Source organism: Sinohyriopsis cumingii, chromosome 1, assembly GCF_028554795.1.
Source record: "Sinohyriopsis cumingii isolate HCF-2022 chromosome 1, ASM2855479v2, whole genome shotgun sequence".
Classification (NCBI taxonomy): Eukaryota; Metazoa; Mollusca; class Bivalvia; order Unionida; family Unionidae; genus Sinohyriopsis; species Sinohyriopsis cumingii.
The window spans coordinates 156087138-156107556 of record NC_142961.1 but is presented as its reverse complement, the minus strand read 5'-3'; the positions used below and the strand labels follow the sequence as shown (position 1 = coordinate 156107556).

At 33.0% G+C, this 20419-nt stretch overlaps 1 protein-coding gene across 2 annotated transcripts in view; it reads left to right on the top strand.

Moving 5' to 3' along the window:
* LOC149808204 (tyrosine-protein kinase yes-like) overlaps nucleotides 1–20419 on the top strand; it is a 121032-nt gene that overhangs the window by 9277 nt on the left and 91336 nt on the right. For both annotated transcript variants that reach the window (XM_089974662.1, XM_089974645.1), the window contains exon 2: nucleotides 13889–14174. In XM_089974662.1, coding sequence (XP_089830788.1) covers nucleotides 13997–14174 — 178 coding nt within the window. In that variant the 5' untranslated portion in view covers nucleotides 13889–13996. The remainder of the gene's footprint in view (nucleotides 1–13888; nucleotides 14175–20419) is intronic.

The following is a 20419-nucleotide window of genomic DNA, read 5'->3' as shown; positions in this document are numbered from 1 at the left end:
GATGAGTGCTGTGTCCGGATCCAGGTCCTTGGATCCAATAAAAAATCCTCCAAGAAGCTTGTTAGTGCAGTTGAGCAAAAACTACTTGATATAGGTGATTTCAAGTACAGTTTGTCTGGCCTTATTTGTAAGCCTATGTAAATGTATGTGACCTGACTAGAGTTTCACACTACAAAAGTGAGATACTCCCCCCCCCCCTTTATTTTCATGTGTGGACATTATTGGACTTCTTTTCTTGAGTGAAAACCTTGTAAGCACGATAACCCACAAACATCTTGACTTGATAGGCATGCCTGTATGCGTATGTAGATTACCTAATTACCTAATTGATTTTTTTAAAAACATTACACTTGCTTGATGCAGATACCTTTGGCTGTGGTTGGGGCATACATTTTTTACAAACACAAACAAAAATCTGTTCTTTGTAATTTAGGTCAAAATAGAATTTTCATATATAAAGCCACCATGCGATAAATCGTCTTTTAACTTGACCCATTTAGTATCTTTAAAGGGTGACACTTCGAGATTTATAGCCTAATAACCACATGAACTTACATGGAAGTGGCAAGATATTACACAGTAGCTTTTAAGGTATGATAATTAATCCAAATAATTGATTACTCAGCATTTTCATGAGTAGACTTACAAATATGAATGATAGCTTTTAGTTGATAAGGCCTTCCAGTTGTGTATGCAACACAAGCACCAACAACATAGAAAATAGCAGATGTGCTGGTAAACTGTTCAGCTTTATGGGATGCAAGATATAGCATTTTAGCCCTTGACATGTGTGCTACTGAATGACATTATCCATGAAAAAATAAAGAAAATATCTACAAACTGATTAAAATCGATAGCTGATTGTTTATGATGACCAATCATCAGACTTAAATACATTTCAGTCGATTCTCAACTCTAGTAGCTGTTAAAGCATGAAGATCCTTATGGGATTTTATTGATGTCTTCTTTTGAAAGTTTGATTATGCTGATATTGGGAGTCCAAATTTTTATCAACATACCTAAATATCTAATAAAAGTAGTCATAATTGCAAACAATGTTGTCACAGTGCCTCATGTTGTGTCAATAACAGCACACAAACAACAATGATGAATGATGCTAAAAATTATGCAGATAATGAAAATATTTGATAATAATAATAATAATAATAATGAGGACTTTGTATGGCGCCTAATCTTTAGAAGCTCTAAGCACTTTACAACATTAGACAACACCTATAAGATAAAAAACATATAATTACATGACTACAAAACAAACACCATGAAATTAGAAAACATGATAGTCATCACTGATTTGTAAGAAAGAAAAACTAGTAATTATTTCTGTAATCAACACTGTTGTCTTGTGTTTCTGCCCACCATTTAAATATCTGACTCCCGTAGTGGTGTTTAATCAAGTGTCATTTGTCTGCCCTGAATTTTTGTGATCTGTCCAATAAATCTGAATAGTTACGGTAAGAAACATGTAAATAACTTCTTATCAAACTTCCTTGTTGAGTTAAGTTTATCATTTAGAGACCATGTGAATAACACAGGACTTTGAATGGCATTTACATAGATAGCTTGCAGGGAAATCTTAAAATGTGGAGGATAGTCTTCAACTGTAGACTTCCTTCATTGTTATCATTGGTTTTAATAATGACACCATGCACAGTCACACCCCACTACAAAATTAAATCAGCAGTAACAAATACTTAACAAAGTCTGTTTCTACAAGTTCTAACACAACCACTCCTTTTTCTCCACTTCCTTTAGAGGGTTTGCTTACATGCATTCAGCACACATTGTCATTGCTTCAGTAGACTATTTTATATTGGCCAGTACCATCGCTAGCTCATAGGGTGAACTTTTTGGTTTATTTGGTCACAAATGCCAGGAAATGAATGCTCTGATTACTTTTCTGACACAATATTCTTTTCTCTGAACTGAAAAATTGCATGGCTTTGAATTTAATACACACAAGTAGATGTTAACAAAATCCCTGGTCATGTACAAGTGAATTTTGACCAGACTTTGTATTGGCAGCATCCAGTAAACTTGTTGATAGTTAGCACTCTGAAATTGAAAGTTAGATGTCTTGACTCATTGTTTGTTTTAGCTGTGCTTGTTTGTAGGCACAAGACCACTCCGGTGGCCTAGTAGTTAGAGCATCTGCCTCCAATGTGGGAGGTCATGGGTTTGATCCCCAGTAGAGTTATACCAAAGACTTATTTAAATGGTACTAACAGCTGTCTCGCTTGTTGCTCCGCATTAGGAGGTTACTGTTAGGACTAGTTGGCCTGGTGTCAGGATAATGTGACTGGGTGGGACATCATGCTACATGTCTGTGGCATGATGACCAAGCGCTAGACACCACTATAAACTGCCACACTGCAGACATCGTAGCAATATGACTGAAATTTTTTTAAAGCTACATTAAAAATCCAAATCACACACACACATGTAGGCGTGATATCCATATGAATGGATTCTTGTGAAACCTATTATGTACAGAGGTCAGTACAGGTATAACAAAAGAATACCTTAAATGATGCCAGTTCAGATTTTTTCAAGAAAGATATAATTAGTGTAGATTTAACCCAAATTCCCAAATTAGCATCGCTGGATATTGGGTCTGAAGACACATGGTATTTTATCTATGATAACAGGTTCAGGGTCAGTTGTCAGTTAACAAGGAATTTTTTTCTTCTTCTGCATTTGAAGATGAAAAAAGAATAATTGTTTTACCAACTTTTTGTAAGTTGGAGTTTCTTGGGAATATGAGAAATGGTTTTAAGTACTTTGCAGTTAAAAAGAATAAAAGGGCATGAGAAATGGTACTTGTTTTAGATACCTAAAAACTGCCCCAAGGTTTGAATTTTCTGGAAAATTTATATTAATTTGGGCTAAGCTTTTATTATGTTTTAGCATGTGCCCTGGAATTCTGCTGGGCTTCAGGCTTTCACAAGTGAAATGACTTCTTGGTCCTAGGCAACCTTTCCCCATCCCTTAATTGACTATTATACACCATGCAAGCAAAGTTGTGGAAGAGAGACATACATGTACTGGAATCATAATAAATTCATCTTTGAATGTTTTCTTTACTTAACATTTCCTGAAACTAAGATTAATCTTGACACATTAACCCCTGGTGATGAGTTTATGTGGCAAGAGGTAGTAGCCTACTGCTGAGCTCTGTAGCATCAAGGTCATGTATGATACACTAAAGTGGGTGGTATTATAGAAAGGTAGACAGATGTAGCTCTACAATTTTACCAAATAATATGGAAGTTCTAGTTGCATTACAAAATAAAGAGGAAAAACCTTAATTTCTTTACTTGATTTTTTTCCACCCGAAATTTGCCCGTGGTCGGAATCCGATTTTGTGTCTGGATTTGAGACTTTTTGGTCTCGTATCTAAGGCAGACCGGTATGAACTGCAAACAGATGAACCTTTGCAAAAAGTAGGATAAGATAGGTATTTGGAATAAAGAGTGGTCTCGATACGAAAATAATGGGTTCATTAAGCAAAAAAGAAAAGAAAAAAAGAACTTCAACTTTTATCCTTCTGCTCATGTGGGAGCCAAATAGCCAATGAAAAATGAAGTTTCTAACACAACTAGGCATTATGTGATTGGAAGAACACCTGGAAGTTATGTATAAGGATGTATTCAGAAATAGTTTTTAAAATGTGTTTCCTACTCAAATTTTGGTGAAAACAACAAAAACCTCCAGGGGTTAATGTGTTAATGAAACTTGTTTATGTGTTTGCATCGTGATTGAATATATATAGTGTCCTGTAAAAGATGGAGTATTGTTTGATCTGCATTTTAAGAGTTATCCCCATTTATTTTAAAATTGTGTCCATCCATCTATTTATCACACTCTTTTATGGGTAATGTCATCAGAACTGCTTAAACATCATCATGCCATGTGCATAAATTTGCAATGCTCTTTTATCACCTGTGCCTGCCTGTGTTGAAATTTTCTTGTTTTTCATGAGTACACATAAACAAGAATATGTCATCAACAACACAAAGTAAGAATCTGTGTCATATTGACAAAAAGTGCCAGCTTTATCAATCAGCAAATGACTTTTTAGGAAGTGAACCTTGATTGGCTCATGCAAACAGTGTAAAAGGTCATGTTGAGTCAAATTGGTTAAACTTTTTGACCCACACTCAACAGTGATTGGTTAAGCTGCTTTTGCATATTCATGAGAAAATCTCAGTGATGGGTGATAAAAGAGCATAGTGGATTGTCTTTCATGGCTTGTAATGATGTCATTTAAGACATTTTCATGAAACTTGGGATGCATTTGTATTATGACAAGATTCAGCTTTTTAAGATTTTAGAGTTATCTCCTTATTTTTTTAAATTTTATTTACAGATTATATCTTGCAGGGTGGTAATTCCATAATCACTCATTGTTAGATCTTATTTTCTTTGATTTTACAAAAAATTATTTTATTCAACACTAAACTTTATAGTCTGTATATTTTTCATTACAAATTGACATATATACAGTACATTAACTTTTAAAAAATTGGTGTGGGTGGGGGGTGGCACAAATAATTCAAGGGACTGCAGGAGTTGCTGCACTGAACCAGTTACCACATGATTCATAATTGTTATTAGTTTTATGAAGTATTTGTATTGCAGACTCAAAATATACCTTGAGCGAGTGTTTAAATCTGATACTTAATTCAAACCATACTGCACAGAGAGGAGATACGATGAAGAATTAACTGGTTCCATGCAGCAATTTGCATAGACCCTGTCACTGTTGTTGCATGTACATTACATAAGTAATAATAGTTTTTCATTTTTGGTATTTGAACACTCAGTTCTAACATTCATGCACTCATTTAAATTTAGAAAGATAGTTTCATTCATTCTAGTTAATTCTGTAAAGTATGTGACTGGTTCTTTTCTGTACAAATAATTTCTTTTTAAAGCAGCATTCGTTTTCTAGAAGTTTGAATTTGAGATAATACCAGAACACGATTTAGTGTTTCCCAAAAATTAAATCATTCAGATTGGATGGTCTGAGTAGATTTTGGTGGTAAGACCATTATTTTAATGATTTTAATATGAATTAAAAATTAGTTCTCGAAGAGAATAAAGCTTTAAGATGCTGTATCAGACTAAGTAGGTGATGTGTTCAATATTAAGAATGAAGAAGGGACAAGGAAGTTGCTTTTAAAATGTAATTAAGATCCTAACCAAACTTGAAGAAAAAACATTAATTTCCTCCTTGAGACATTGTAAATCTGAAACTATTGGAACAGAGCCAAAATGATTATTGGTGACCATTAGAGTGAAGCATATATAAACAGTGTCTATCATTGCAGTCTTGTGTTTGAAATCCAGGGTCTACCTGTATATTTTGTCTGGGCTACACTATATATGTTGAATCCTGGTAGCTCTGTTCGAATCCGATATGATTTTCCATTTTAACAAAAAAAGTTTTACCAAAGAGAATAATCACTGTTGTTTCAGAAGTCACAAGGAAAGTCGGGGCCTTACGACTTCACATTAAAAGTGCCCTCTTGGGGCTACTTAATTTAAACTGGGCTACCAGGGTTATTTCATAGTAGCCTGCTGGGCTACTTGGGGATTTTGAAATTTGCTAAACTCTGGTAAATAAACCACAGTAAATGTCAATTTTTGCAAACCTTTAATTTGTTAATGTTGTCTTTGGTTTAATACCATTTTTCAATGTATAATAGGTCATTCATGGCTATACATGTCAACCAGTATAGCTAGCTAGTGGGGCAAAAACCTGGAAGAAACCCAGTAAGAACCACCTACCCATAGGAAGCTGTTAGCAAGCTTTTTCAGAAAACTACATTGGCCCAGATGGCAGTGGTTGGTAAAGGCAAGTACTTTAGACCACTCAGCCACCTCGGGCCACATACTTATAATTTGTGTAACATGATCAAGTATCATATTCATTTTATTTTCAGGATATTTGTACAATCATACTAATACATCAGTTATATTTATAATCATGCTAATACATCAGTTATATTTGTACAATCATACTAATACATCAGTTATATTTATAATCATACTAATACATCAGTTATATTTGTAATCATACTAATACATCAGTTGTTATATTTATAATCATACTAATACATCAGTTATATTTGTACAGTCATACTAATACATCAGTTATATTTATAATCATACTAATACATCAGTTATATTTGTACAATCATACTAATACATCAGTTATATTTGTAATCATACTAATACATCAGTTATATTTATAATCATACTAATACATCAGTTATATTTGTAATCATACTAATACATCAGTTGTTATATTTATAATCATACTAATACATTAGTTATATTTGTACAATCATACTAATACATCAGTTATATTTATAATCATACTAATACATTAGTTATATTTGTAATCATACTAATACATCAGTTGTTATATTTATAATCATACTAATACATCAGTTATATTTGTACAATCATACTAATACATCAGTTATATTTGTAATCATACTAATACATCAGTTGTTATAGTTATAACCATACTAATACATCAGTTATATTTGTACAATCATCAGTTGTTATATTTATAATCATACTAATACATCAGTTATATTTGTACAATCATACTAATACATCAGTTATATTTGTAATCATACTAATACATCAGTTATATTTGTAATCATACTAATACATCAGTTGTTATATTTATAATCATACTAATACATCAGTTATATTTGTACAATCATACTAATACATCAGTTATATTTGTAATCATACTAATACATCAGCTGTTATATTTATAATCATGCTAATACATCAGTTATATTTGTACAATCATACTAATACATCAGTTATATTTGTAATTATACTAATACATCAGTTATATTTGTAATCATACTAATACATCAGTTATATTTGTACAATCATACTAATATATCAGTTGTTATATTTGTACAGGCATACTAATATATCAGTTATATTTGTACAGTCATACTAATGCATCAGTTTAAACTAGACATTGCAAATAATGGACACGGACAACAAAGTTGTTTGTGAAATAGACTATTCCAGAAATAAGAAATGGACAGTGAGCAGTCTGTTTGCTTGATTACATCAGGGGCTTCCATTTGAGCAGTCTGTTTGCTTGATTACATCAGGGGCTTCCATTTGAGCAGTCTGTTTGCTTGATTACATCAGGGGCTTCCATTTGCATTGAAAGACCAATAATTTGATAGTATTAGGGATCCCTCTGCAACAGTCAGGTTAGAAATTATAAATCGGTGAATGAAATGGCTTATGTATTGTGCATTTTTTAAATATTTTTAATGCTTTTTGTTGTTAAAATCAATAGGGGGGTACCAGCAAACGGAAGGGTATGCAAATACCATGAAACATTTGTCATGCACAATCATATTAATACATCAGTTGTTTTATTTGTATAGTCATGCTAATACATCAATTGTTTGAAACTATTTTTCTAAACAAATCTTGTCACTGGACGGTTGATATCTGGCACATTTAAATTGGTTCTGTTAATTAGAATCTACAAGATTTGTATGATGATTGGAAAAAAAGAAACTTGGCTTTGATTCCTGGAGATTGAATATCCATCCTTTTAGTACTGTATAAAACATTTTTTAGCTGACTGAAAAATAGTGCTATAAACATTATATGAAGCCATTGACCCACAAGGTATTTTGCCTTTGGCCATATAGATGATGTAGCTTTTAGTAAACCTTATTGTTGTTTTCATCTTTTTTAAGTGATAACTTTTGTGTTTTGTCCACTTGGGACATTGGACTGACTGTGTTTGCCTCTATGCATTGTTTGACCCTGCAAAGATATATGAGGATAGTAATAATAATAATAATAATAATAATAATTTGATCTTTCTGTAATTTAGTTGTAAATAATAAAAACTGTTTTACTGTGATGATTTGGATAGAGTAGATGAAAACTAACCCTTTCAAATTTGATCTTAAAAACCCCCACACCCCTTGGAAAAATCCACTGATTTAAGCTGACAATAAAAACTGCTTTCCCGATGTTGAAGCACAAGCCTCTTTCATCATTTAATTTTCATTACTTTACAGAAATGATACAAGGACTCGAGGAGCCTGGACTGATAAAAAAGACTCAATTCAATGATAATTTTTTTAAATTATGCACTTGAAAAATAAAATGATCATTATGTTATGATGTAATGAACTGGAATTTGTTTGTGGGGGAAGTCAAAACAGTGCACGTCATTTTGCAACTTGGATGCTTTGTACCAAGTATTTCTGCAAATGCTATTGTACATTTAAGACATAACTTATAAAGACTCACTCTTCCATACTTTCTTTGTAATCTGGCCAATTAGCAGTCTTGTTACCAGCATCCTTTGGAGAGTACTTGGGAAACATGATGGCTGTTGATTGACAAGATATTTTGATGAAAATAACAGTTGTTGAGATGCAATATGAATGCCATGATGGCAGAAGAAAGACTCGAGTGCTGCCATTTTGTATTAGCTAGCAGCTCCTAAGAGCCGTATGCATCTTTTACGACTGACTGGGCATGGGCATGAGTGACCACTTAGAATTGAATCTCAGATGGCTTGTAGTGATATGTGGTCTAGATTATTTGATATAAAAATGAAACAACTTTGAGCGAATCATTGAATAGCAGAGTGTACCTTTAATTATTGCAGTTTTATTATTAAAAATGAAATGAAGTCAAATTTTAAAAAAAAATTGAAAGTACAATAAAATAATAAATTTAAAAAAATATATAACGAGTCAAAATAGATCTTACAATAACAGTTTGGACAGACAAGTATTACAATGCGTTAAATTACAAGAATAAATTTATAGTGTTTAAGACATGTACCAGTAGAACAGAAACAGCCTTATGTGTAGGGAAGATATTTACAAAGCGATTCAATAAAAACTAAAACATTACCAAAGAATGTGTGAAATTAATACATGTATATGTATAAAAACATCTTTTGAAGTTGCTGGTTTGAATCCACATTATGAAACAACCAGGTAACGAAACAACTGACATTTTTCCAGCATTGCCTTTGATTTTCAATAGAAGGGAAATTTATTACTAAACTTAGAAGAGGTAATTTATTTCCTTTTTCTGTTGATGTTGTTGGGTTCCGTATTATGTAGACATTATGTATAATCAATGTTGCAGCTTCATTTTGGTTGAGTTCCATTTGTTTTAAGATCTCTATACTCTAACCATTGTTTCAACTGCACGAGAGAGTGTTTTTTTTTTATACCAAAGCACAAGACGTTTCATAACTGCATCTAGCAATTTCATAAGATTCTATGTTGTTGTTTTAACAAGAGCATATACTACATAAGTATCAGTTAATTTTTATTGTTATTACTGTTTCATTACTGAAGGCAATTTGGCTTTATTCTTTTTCTCCAAGTATAGTATTTTATAATTTAAATAATGGTACTGGCCTATGTATGATAATCATTTTGTCATGATCTGTGACATTGCACAAGGGCAACACACTGTAAAGTGAGTTCATGCAGACAAAGGCTACACACTGTAAAGTGAGTTCATGCAGACAAGGGCTACACACTGTAAAGTGAGTTCATGCAGACAAGGGCTACACACTGTAAAGTGAGTTCATGCAGACAAGGGCTACACACTGTAAAGTGAGTTCATGCAGACAAGGGCTACACACTGTAAAGTGAGTTCATGCAGTCATCAGGGCATTTGCATGTACATCTTCATCTCACAATGTTGAAAGTATTTTTTGGGGCAAGTTCATGTTTTTATATCATGGGTGGGTGGGTGGCTCTTGGTAGGAATATTGCTCAGTATACACTGTTTCAATGTTTTACGCAAGAATGTATCACATTTTGAACCAATGTGTGTTTAGAGTCTTAAATGCATTCACAGTGACTGTTTCAGGCTGGTTTTCTGGTAATTCTAATTTACACCTATAAGACCATTCATCCCATGGTCGTTGAACTCTATACATGGAAGTATTCAGACAAGTATTACACTACCATTTTAAAAAGTATCTAGACAAGTTAGTATTACACTACCGTTTTAAAAAGTATCTAGACAAGTTAGTATTACACAACTGTATTAAAAACTCTCTAGACAAGTTAGTATTACACTACTGTATTAAAAGGTATCTAGACAAGTTAGTATTACACTACCGTTTTAAAAAGTATCTAGACAAGTTAGTATTACACAACTGTATTAAAAAGTATCTCTTCAAGTTAGTATTACACTACCGTATTAAAAAGTATCTAGACAAGTTAGTATTACACTACCATTTTAAAAAGTATCTCTTCAAGTTAGTATTACACTACCGTATTAAAAAGTATCTAGACAAGTTAGTATTACACTACATTATTAAAAAGTGTCTAGACAAGTTAATATTACACTACCGTATTAAAGGGTATCTAGACAAGTTAGTATTACACAACTGTATTAAAAGGTATCTAGACAAGTTAGTATTACACTACCATATTAAAAAGTATCTAGACATGTTAGTATTACACAACTGTTTTAAAAACTGTCTAGACAAGGTAGTATTACACTACTGTATTAAAAAGTATCTGGACAAGTTAGTATTACACTACTGTATTAAAAAGTATCTAGACAAGTTAGTATTACACTACCATATTAAAAAGTATCTAGACAAGTTAGTATTACACAACTGTATTAAAAACTGTCTTGACAAGTTAGTATTACACTACTGTATTAAAAAGTATCTAGACAAGTTAGTATTACACTACCATATTAAAAAGTATCTAGACAAGTTAGTATTACACTACCGTATTAAAAAGTATCTAGACAAGTTAGTATTACACAACTGTATTAAAAACTGCCTGGACAAGTTATTATTACACTACTGTATTAAAAAGCATCTAGACATGTTAGTATTACACAACTGAATTAAAAACTGTCTAGACAAGTTAGTATTACACTACTATATTAAAAAGTATCTAGACAAGTTAGTATTACACTACCGTATTAAAAAGTATCCAGACAAGTTAGTATTACACTACCGTATTAAAAGTATCTAGGCAAGTTAGTATTACACTACTGTATTAAAAAGTATCTAGACAAGTTAGTATTACACTACCGTATTAAAAGTATCTAGGCAAGTTAGTATTACACTACTGTATTAAAAAGTATCTAGACAAGTTAGTATTACACTACCATATTAAAAAGTATCTAGACAAGTTAGTATTACACAATTGTATTAAAAAGTATCTAGACAAGTTAGTATTACACTACCATATTAAAAAGTATCTAGACAAGTAGTATTACACTACCATATTAAAAAGTATCTAGACAAGTTAGTATTTCACTACTGTATTAAAAAGTATCTAGACAAGTTAGTATTTCACTGCTGTATTAAAAAGGAGTGTTTAGACAAGTATTCAACTACTATCAGGGCTTTCCTTATCAGCCGGGAGCCAGGTGGTCTACCTTGCTACTTTTAATTTACAACTGGGCACTTCTAAAAAAAATATTATCCCCTTTGGAGGAGGTCCCACCACGATCCTTGCTTACTTTACCAACTCACCTCCAAGTTTAAATTTAATGGAAGTCCCTGGTTCCTATTAACAAGATTCCTTTGACCATTATTTTATGATTGAATGACTTTCGGCAGGAGTGTAGAAACTGTTGGCTCTTTAGTCATTAAATATACACTATGATATTTATTGTTTGTACATGTGTTTTTGATCAGTTGTATTTATGCATATATGGAATCTTTGATACATTACCTATGGTGTAAGGCTGTGTATCATCTGCTTGGAAGATATTTTATGCATATCACTGTACTTGGGTGATACACTATTGTACAGATGACTTTATTTGTCATACATTTATTGGGTGATTCACTAGAGTATGGGAGTGATGATACATATCATGATGTTGACTCCAACCTTGTTCATATGTTTTTTGCACGTGGTGACTTTATCACTGTGTTGGTGTTGATCATGCAGTAAGGTTACAATGACCATTGTGCAGAATCTACATGTGATTTTTGTTACTAATGGCTTTGTAATTATTTGACCCTTGAAACCCCAAATATTTCCAGACTGCAGGTGCTTTAAATGCAGTTGAAGAGTTTACGTTTGAGATTTCTTCTGCCATTTAGTCCTCAGCTATGTGATTGGAAGTGTTTTTATATATTGATATTAAATCCACAAACTATTGTACATACCTTAATTTGTTTAAAAAATTTAAATTTTCAACATATGACTGATGTATCATATTATTTAGCCATGGCAGTGTTTGGTTCTGACAGGACTGAAATGGGAGCAGATCAGTTTTGAAGTCTGTAATAATGGAGTGATTATTGGAAGTAACTATTTTTGTTGTTGTTCCCCTCATCTTGAATATTTGCTAATGAATGTATTCTCGAGTAACTCCAAACATGTTTTCAGTGCAAAAGGATTTAAATTAAGAATTTCTTGTAGCTTTTTTGTACCATAATGTTTTGAATTACTAATGGATGTGGCACCAATAAACAGCAGCTGTAAGCTTAACTGACCTTCAGTCCTTCAAATAATTTTTGTGGAATGTTGGGTGTAATGGCCAGGAGTAAAAAAAGTTACATTTTTGAAGAAAATTCTTGTAAGTGTTTGAAAGGAGTGAAATCACATGGTGTACAAGTTTCTTTCAGTGCATAATCAGTATCTGACATCTTAAGAATGTAATTTTTGTTTGAAGTGGAGCTGATTCCACCAGAAATAAGTTTGGTTTGACAAAAGAGCGACAACAGATGTAGCTTCTGAACTGAGACCCACTATGAAAACAAAGTCATTTGGACAATGTTCTTTTGCATACCAGGGCCCAGCAACATGGAATGAATCGTCCACTGAACTTAGACACAAAGACACAGTGAATCCATTCAAGAGAGCTCTTAAAACTCACTTATTTCGACTGGAAGAACAAACTTAAAGACCTAATAATGTTTCCTACCTTAAATATTTTCAGCATGTTTTATGTTTTCTAATTTCATGGTGTTTGTTTTTGTTCAATCATATCATTATATATGTTTTTTATGTTTTAGGTGTTGTTTAATGTTGTAAAGTGCTTAGAGCTTCTAAAGATTAGGCGCTATAGAAAGAAGTCCTTATTATTATTATTATTATTATTATTATTATTATTGTTATATAAAAAAATGTAATATTATTATTAGGTTAAAGGATATGTGTCATTAAAATAGATTACTCCTGCACATTTATTAACATTTTTAACTCTTGAGCAAAGATATAATTGTATAACAAACAAAAATTAAAATGTACTCTTCGTAACCAATTATAATGGACTATTAGTTGGTTAAGTGTAGCTGATAATAGATTATGAAATTCTGACTGATTCCCATGACTAATATTGACTGTCATTACTGATACATTACTTCCTCCTCTTTTTTGTTATGAAATGTCCGTATCCAGTTGATTAGTTCAGGGTACATATTTATTTATATTATTACACCAATTTCGTTTTAATTAGAACTGTCTGTTACAAAAAAGTCATACGACAAGTCCAGATACAGAAGAGGAGGGAACAAAGGAACTTAAGTTCAAATCCCATCCTGACATCTTTGTTGATTCTTTAAGTTCTAAGAACATACAAAATGTAAAAATGTATAATAATGTTTTGTTCTGAATTATGTCAGTCAGGTCTCTATTAAGTCTGTGAGCAGTCAGGTCTCTATTAAGTCTGTGAGCTTGACAAATGTTTGTATTTCTTAGTCATTCTATATTCAGCTCAATTCACAAGGCAAAAGTTAATTGACTGCACTTACTGTCTAATGATTGCACATACTATGAAGAAAATAAGTCTGAATTTGTTTATTTATTATTATTTTTTATTCATTTACCTACAGTCTGGAAGCATTGGATAAGAACCTCACTCCACTACATCATTATGTAAAAGGATTGTTTGTGTACATGAATGACTTTTTGTTTGGATGAAAAACAAGTGATTAACAAACATGGGAAATTGTTGTGTATCTGGACAGAAAAATGATGTAGATCAGAAGTTTTCTGATATTGCAAATAAAGAAGTAACAAGCAATGCTACCACCAAACCTAACAGCATAGATCGCTATTCGGAAGATCCGACGAGAAATGTAAACAGGCAGCCACAGAACGAAGCTTCAACACCACAAGGTAATTTAATCATGTCATTAATTGAATGTCAAGTTTTGATTTGCCCACTTAGTTGTTTTTTCCATGAAGCATGATGTTGTGGCACAGGTCTCACTTCTTTTTTTTTATTTAAAAATACATCAGTGTGCATATTGTGAAGTCTTTATGACCAGATTAAGCTTTCCAGAGTTCAGTTTCTTGCTTAGTTAGTGAGGACTTACAAATCAAAGATTTTATTAAAGAAAAAAGAAGGTCTTGCTTAACAGTTCTCATAAAATTTTGCTTTTCCACACATTGTGGTAAAACTCAATGTATACTGGGATTTAAAAAAATAAAATCTCTTTTGATTGAAAACAAAATGCTATGTTTGCTTTAATCATGGTTTTATCAAAAGTCAGAATAATTCTGCACCAGTTCTAATCCAGCCTTTCTTTTTACAGACAAAGCTTAGACACAATTCCGTAATTTTGCCATGGTCCTGTCTTGACAAATTGTCCTTAAAAAAAACTGATAAGAACATTTAATTACATTCCCTAATTTGCCTTTCTCAAAACAGATTGCAAGAAAATCTTACCATCAAAAGTTTTACATTTTATTTCAAACATTTGAGACATGTATCTGCTTTTTAAAACGAGGCAATCGCTCTGAGCGCATCATTGCAATTTACACCCAATAGTAGTACTACTGCTCTAGATATCTGCAATGTCTGGTATATACATGTATTTATCTGCAGTGTCTGCTACTGTATATACATGTATTTATCTGCAGTGTCTGGTACTGTATATACATGAATTTATCTGCAGTGTCTGGTACTGTATATACATGTATTTATCTGCAGTGTCTGGTACTGTACATACATGAATTTATCAGCAGTGTCTGGTACTGTATATATACACATATTTATCTGCAGTGTCTCGGTACTGTATATACATGAATTTATCTGCAGTGTCTGGTACTGTATATACATGAAATGTATCTGCAGTGTCTGGTATATACATGTATTTATCTGCAGTGTGTGTACTGTATATACATGTATTTATCTGCTGTGTCTGGTTTATACGTATTTATCTGCAGTGTCTGGTACTGTATAATCATGTATTTATCTGCAGCGTCTGGTACTATATAATCATGTATTTATCTGCAGTGTGTGTACTGTATATACATGTATTTATCTGCATTGTGTGTACTGTATATACATGTATTTATCTGCAGTGTGTGTACTGTATATACATGTATTTATCTGCAGCATCTGGTACTGTATATACATGTATATACCTGCAGTGTCAGGTACTGTATATACATGTATTTATCTGCTGTGTCTGGTATATACATGTATTTTATCTGCAGTGTGTGTACTGTATATACATTGTATTTATCTGCAGCATCTGGTACTGTATATACATGTATATATCTGCAGTGTCTGGTACTGCATATACATGTATTTATCTGCAGCCAAACTCATAAATACTCTGTTTTATCTTTAGCGATTTTCAGATTGGTTCCCTTTTTTCCATACAGTTAATACCATGTGTCCTAAAGCTGATAGTACAGTATACTACCACAGTGTACTACCTTTCCATGTAACCACAGTCTGGAAGCAAGTCAGATTCCCAGTTCTTGGAAAACTGCCAAAGTAATACCACTATACAAAGCTGAATCAAAAGAGGATGTAAAATAAAATACAGACCAATATCAATTCTTCCATCTCTTCCTAAATAACTAGAAAAGCCTTTGAAAAGATCATTATTGCAAAATTTCACATGTTTTGATGATTGGCAAATGGTTGAATGTCTCTGATGAAGGAAAGTTAGAAGATATTATACTGATGTATTTTCAAGAAGCCTTTGATAAAGTCAATGAAATTCTTCTTGCAAAGTTAAAATTCTGTCAATGTTGTAATGATACTATTGAGTGGTTCACATCATTCTTGTGCAATAGATCCCAATCGGTAACATTAAATGGAAAATATCTGAAAATAAAACCATAAGTTATGGAGTACAACAAGGTTCTATCTTTGGATCCTTGTTACTTGTTCTGTTCACATATTACCCATGGAGACAGGAGATGCAGTCTCATCAACTTGCATGTATGCTGATGAAACTACGCATACCTTGTTTGTTGCCCAGAATAAACAGGCTGAAACCTTCCAACTGCTCTCAACAGAATTATGGTGCAAGAAAACATGATCCTCAGTAGAAATAAAACAGTAGTCCAACTTATAACCACATGGCTGAAAGAACAAGACAGCAAAAAAGAAAAGCATGGCCTTGACATTCCATTATGGTAGAGTTACATTTCACAAACATTGCATTCAAACCCATCTTGACCACTGTAATATAATTTTTGGGAAATCCAGCTGCTACAAATATGAGAAACAATTCCTGACTCCAGGAAAAGGCATGTAAAATAATTGATAATTTTTCAAAATGCAATGCATGTTACCAAAGCATTAACAATGCATGAAAAAATACCCCAATTTATGATATCAACAGGTTATAATTTCAGAGTACCCATGCCAGAAAAAGAAGTCATTCAAAAATAGTTTTCAATTTCATGTGAACTTATTTGGAATAATACTCCTCATGGTATTAAGTCAACTCAAGTATCTCTTCCATATTTTTCTGATTTTCTTAAATAAAGCTCAAATACTTAAATGTTGCCTGAAATGCACAGTTGCTTTATTGTTGAACATGAACTTGCAGTACAATTTAATATTCCCTAATGCAGTCTTTGACAAGCAAAACTATGCACAGTGCTTACCTATGCATTCATCTACTATTCCTAGCTCTGTCAAGAAATTCAAGGGTGGAAATAGGACACCTGGTATTAATTGTATGTAAAAATGCGAGCCAGAGGTGAAGATAAAATAGAATATATATGGGTTTGGCTGGCCAAGATTGGTTGATAATGAACGTTAGATTTTAGTAAAAGAATCTTTTGAGATCTTATCCTAGTTGTAACTGAAAAAATAGAGACATTGTTTTATTGATGGAATTTCAGTTCTTAAACAGTATTGAGTTTTGAACACTCATTTAACTGAAATTTGCACCTGACTCTTTGGTGCAGAATTGAAAGCGCGTTTCAGACATATGTAGGTCCAGAAAATGCCATTGTACATATCATTTTCTCTACACAGAAGCCATTATCCAGGATGCATCTATACTGATATCATTAGCACTCAAAAATTTAAAGGTATTACATTTTTAATATCTTGGAGTTTGCATAGATTTGGAAACATCCATATATCTTTAAGCAATTCAAAACAAACTCAGAACTCATTTCCATAGTTTCAATTTCAGCATTGTTTGGAACTTTTATGAACAGAAACTTGTTAGTACCAAATACTAATTGTCCAACTTAATATATATCTCTCATATACTTGCACTTCTGGCACCAGATTCCTTTAAAAAAATCCAATGATATTTTGGTTGTCTTTTGTATCATCAATAAACACAGTCATATTGTTCAAATGTTGGGATTTGCTTTTTTATCTAGAAAATGCTAAATGTGAACCTGGATTGGAGACTAAGTCTTTATGAGCATATAGTTTTTCAGGTTTCTTTGTACTGTAGAGGAGGGTTTTAAATCAAGAAGATTGCCATGAACAAAACCCACGAACAGATCATTTCTTCTGACTTGTATCATCAACCCCCCAAAAATGTACATAAGACCAACTTCAACCTGATCAATGGAAGAATGGTTTATACAAAATTAATTTCCATTAATAGGCAGAATTACTTTAGCAGTCTAAATTTAATTGGGATTCATGTTAGCCCCATTGGTAGAGTGTCAGACTTGTAATCTAAGGGTCATGGGTTGAATACCTGTCCAAGAGAGCCCTGATCAGCTGCCTTATTGTGTCCTTGGGAAAAGACACCTAACTTTAATTTCATCTGCATGATTTAGCCATTATTTTTATTAAAAGTCCTGTTAAACAAACAAAAATCCCAAACAAGAAGAATTTAGCTGGTAATCACAACATAGTTCTTGTTTTACAATATGCAGAAGGAAGAAGAAAAAAAAGCAGTATCCAAAAGCCAGCAAGGAAAAATATTTGCAAATAGCTATTTTGGTTACAATTAATGGTAACATGTGGAAGTGGATGCTTAAAATAAAGGTTCAGTCTGTGCACCAATTTGGATTAAGGGGCCTGAAGAACAGTGGCTGTTTCAGACAGATGAATGCATGCTGGAAATGACTCTGTTTTTATAAATAATGTTCTGTCTGAACCTGGGCCCCGAGTGGCCGAGTGGTCTTAAGCGCTCACCGTTACGGATCACTGCCATCTCACCATGTCTACGTGAGTTTGAGTCTCAGGCTTGGCTTACATGGGTACGTGAGAAAGCCTGCCAGTAGTTTCTCGTGGGTCGGTGGTTCTTCCCGGGGTTTTCCAGGGTTCTTCCTCCACCAATTATACTGGCCGCCATGTATAGCCTATCTTGTGCTGAAAAATGGCATTAAACCTTACAACAACAACTGTCTGAACCTGGAACAATTAGATTTGGAGTACCACAAGGCTCAATTCTAGGTCTATTACTATTTATTTTATTTATTAATGACCTATCATTTTTATTAAGGGACTCAATATCATCTACAGATCTCTATGCAGATGATGCAACATTGTTAGACATGCAAAACACAAAACATGAACTCGAAATTTCTTTACAGAATGCCCTAAAAAACTGGGGCATATGCAAGGGCATGGTGGTAAATACTGGTAAAACTAAAATATTACTTATCTCAACTTGGCAAAAAAGGACAAATCTTGATAGTGATGAACTATGTCTAACATGGAAGGATAAAAATCTGCAAATGGTTTGTCATGATAGACTACTTGGTGTTTTGGTAAATAATAACCTATCATCGATTGAACATATAAAAGATATCAGTTAAAAAAAGCCAATTCAAGTTTATGGCTTCTCAGTAGGATAAGATATCTTCTCCCTGAAAGGTACAGAAAACTATTTTATAACAGTTACATACAACCCTATTTAGACTATTGTAATACAGTATGGGGTAATTCAAATGATAAAAACATAGCAAAACTGGCACATCTTCAAACAAAAAAGAGCATTTGGGTTAATATCAATCCAGAAACAAAGCAAGGAGAATTTAGCTGGTAGGTTAAAAATATTATCTATTAAAGACCAAATCTGTTTGAGAAAAGCCAAATTAATGTACAGGATATCTCATAATAGTGCTTCTGAATATTTACAATCACTATTCCAGTATAGGCTACCTGGCAATACTCCCCACCTGCGATCCATGTCTACCAAACAGTATTCAATTCCCAAACCAAATGAGGAATTATTTTTTAAAGTTTTCAATACTCTGGAACTCTGCTCTGGAATAGTATTCCAGTTGAGATTATAAATTTCCTTTTATCAAACCCAATATATCCAGTGGCTTCAGAGATGCAGCTTAAATAAATAAATTCCTTTGTATGAGGGTCTCAAGGTAGATTAGTTCTTAGCTAATTGTTTTACCCTCTTTAAATAAAGTCATTATTATTATTACTCTACTCTATTTTTCTTCCAGACATTAAAATTTGACATTTTTTTCATGCTATGTTTATGCATTTTAAGGATTAAAAAACAAAAATATCCTCCTCCTGGCTTGGTTATTTATAGGTGTTATTTAATCTGATATGAAATTAGAGCAATTTTCCATGATATATGGAGGGGCCCCCGAGTGGCTGAGTGGTCTAAAGCACTCACCATTACAGATCACTGCCATCTGACCTCTGTCTGCATTGGTTTGAGTCTCGGGGTTTGGCCAATGTGGGTATGTGAGAAAGCTTGATAGTAGCTTCTTGTGGGTCGGTGCTTCTTTCCAGGATTTTCCCAGGTTCTTCCTCCACCATTTATACTGGCCGCCATGTATAACCCATCTTGTGCTGAAAAATGGCATTAAACCCTACAACAACAAAAACAAAATAATATATGGTATATGATTTAATCCTTGCTTTGCTGAAGAATTTCTTTGATATTGCAATAATTTCCTCGAGCCAGGAAATTTGCCTGATGATAAATGGCTGCTTGCATGTAAGAAGCAGTATAAAATGGGAAAATTGACCACTGATAATTGTAGGGGTGCTGGGTGACAAAGTGGTTTAAGGTGGTAGTCTTTACAGATGACCGACATCTCGCCCATATCAGTATGGGTTCGAGTAATTTGAAAATTGAAGGGACCAGCATTCAAGTATATAGGCCAAGGAACTCTTAATGTTATGTTTGGAGCAAGAAAAACAACAAGAAAAGTTGACA